This window comes from Cherax quadricarinatus, chromosome 44 (genome assembly GCF_038502225.1).
Source record: "Cherax quadricarinatus isolate ZL_2023a chromosome 44, ASM3850222v1, whole genome shotgun sequence".
NCBI lineage: Eukaryota > Metazoa > Arthropoda > Malacostraca > Decapoda > Parastacidae > Cherax > Cherax quadricarinatus.
In genome coordinates, this window is record NC_091335.1 from 11,009,653 (window position 1) to 11,012,023 (window position 2,371).

The 2,371-nt window shown below is 44.7% G+C and overlaps 1 protein-coding gene across 2 annotated transcripts in view; it reads right to left on the reverse strand.

Annotated features, from left to right (window-relative positions):
- Positions 1 to 1,570: 1,570 nt before the first annotated feature.
- Positions 1,571 to 2,371, reverse strand: part of LOC128697387 (lachesin) — an 86,393-nt gene continuing 85,592 nt past the window's right edge. For both annotated transcript variants that reach the window (XM_070094090.1, XM_070094089.1), the window contains one exon: positions 1,571 to 2,159. In XM_070094090.1, the coding sequence (XP_069950191.1) occupies positions 2,029 to 2,159 (131 nt within the window). In that variant the 3' untranslated portion in view covers positions 1,571 to 2,028. The remainder of the gene's footprint in view (positions 2,160 to 2,371) is intronic.

Genomic DNA, 2,371 nt, shown 5'->3' on the forward strand with positions numbered 1-2,371 from the left:
GTCCAATACACTAGACCACTCTGGTAGTGGTCCAATACACCGGACCACTCTGATAGTGGTCCAATACACCGGACCACTCTGGTAGTGGTCCAATACACCGGACCACTCTGGTAGTGGTCCAATACACCGGACCACTCTGGTAGTGGTCCAATACACCGGACCACTCTGGTAGTGGTCCAATACACCGGACCACTCTGATAGTGGTCCAATACACTAGACCACTCTGGTAGTGGTCCAATACACTAGACCACTCTGGTAGTGGTCCAATACACCGGACCACTCTGGTAGTGGTCCAATACATTAGACCACTCTGATAGTGGTCCAATACACCAGACCACTCTGGTAGTGTTCCAATGCACCGGACCACTCTGGTAGTGGTCCAATACACCAGACCACTCTGGTAGTGTTCCAATACACCGGACCACTCTAGTGGTGGTCCAATACACCGGACCACTCTGGTAGTGGTCCAATACGCCAGACCACTCTTGTGGCCATGCTGGCGGTCCATACTGGGGACCACTCATGGCCCCCGTGCTATCTGTGGACCAGTGATTCAGTTGTGACTCCCTGTGCCATATTCAAGATTCGACGCACGCTAGACGTAGTAAACGACACAAGTACGACAGACGCAGGCAGTTATCGACGCCTTCCCCTCCTCCAGAAGGCGGACACTGCGTCCAATTCCTCCGGCTGTGTTATCCGGGAGATCCGGACACATACCCCCCTCCTATTTCCCCTTCCTCCTCCTTTTCACCCTTTCCATAGGACACACGCACATTTTTTTTTTTTTTTGGTCCTCAGGATGGTCGGACACATCTGGCTGGACAGTTTGTTTAGGAAGGTGTCCAGAAGAGAGGAGTTCTCTGCATCTCTAAGAGTGAAAAGGGGGACTACTACCACCATTCTTTCTCTCTCTTTTATTTTCTCACCGTCATGGAATCCACTGGATAGGCACTACGATTAGCGTCCACTCCTATCCACTTATCTCTCTAATTTCGCAAACATCCGCCAGGTTTTTTCAGACCAACGGATGTCAATAGTCCTCGCGCGTCCGTTCGTGGCTCAACTCGGTCCTCGAAGCGACCGGACACAGTAGGCCGGATGTATTGTCTAGGAAGGTGCCTGACGCCGTGTCCGGCCACTGCAAGACACCCCACTCAGGGAGGGAGGGAGAGAGAGAGAGAGAGAGAGAGAGAGAGAGAGAGAGAGAGAGAGAGAGAGGGGGGCCATCTGGAGCGAGGAGGGGGAGGAGGAACAATCACAAGATAACATAGAGAAAGATAGGAAGATAAGAGAAGGATTTGGAAATTCTTGATGAGATTGAAGCATATTGAACAATATAACATCAAAGTGAACAAGACTTGAAGACAATAATGTATATACATATATATATATATATATATATATATATATATATATATATATATATATATATATATATATATACATTATATATATTATATATATATATATATATATATGTATATATATATATATATATATATATATATATATATATATATATATATATGTATATATACACATACATATATATATATTAGAGAGATAACAGATTAAGGAGCAGCAGGCATAGATACTATAACAATTATCTGAAACAGTCGTCAACACCCTTAACACATGTTCATATATATATATATACACTTCTCCGGGGAGTGGTGTAAGTTAGAACGGTGCTCTGACTTAGGTATTACATACAGCAGGTGTGTGTGTGTGAGTATAGGAACACCTCTCCTCTCCCTCCCTTGAGTTACGTCTCTTCTGATGTACTTTCATATATCTGAAATACCTCTCACGGATCCTTTTTTCTAGGTTGTATGTTGCCTGGCTCTAGGTTACAGGGGTGCCACACGGCATCATTCCTGGCACTCGCAAGTGAACGTGAAGGAATTTTGTAGTATCACCGGCCGGTGATTGATCCACGTCGCTCATTTCATAGGAATGCGCATTGCCAGCAGCAACAGTGCGGTGAGCAGCGGTAACAGCAGTAGTAGTAGTAGGAGGAGGATGTCACGGGTATAACAGCAGCAGGAGGCAGGACATGAAGAGCGGTAGAGGCTGCAGCAGGAAGCCATTTAAAAGGTCTGGCCCTGACGCGGAACTCCCTCCGGCACCCACTGTCATGTCTGCCACGGACACACCTGTGAAGGGATACACACCTGTCAACACATAAGTATAAACATGAATTTACAGAGAGAATCATAAACACAAACAAATTCATTATTTATGCAATAAAATCACAGTAAAACAACCACTGTGAAAAAACAGTGAAATTCCAAGCGCTTTTGTGACTTCTCACATTATTAATTTCACTATTTTTTCACAGTGGTTGTTTTGTACATTATATATATAT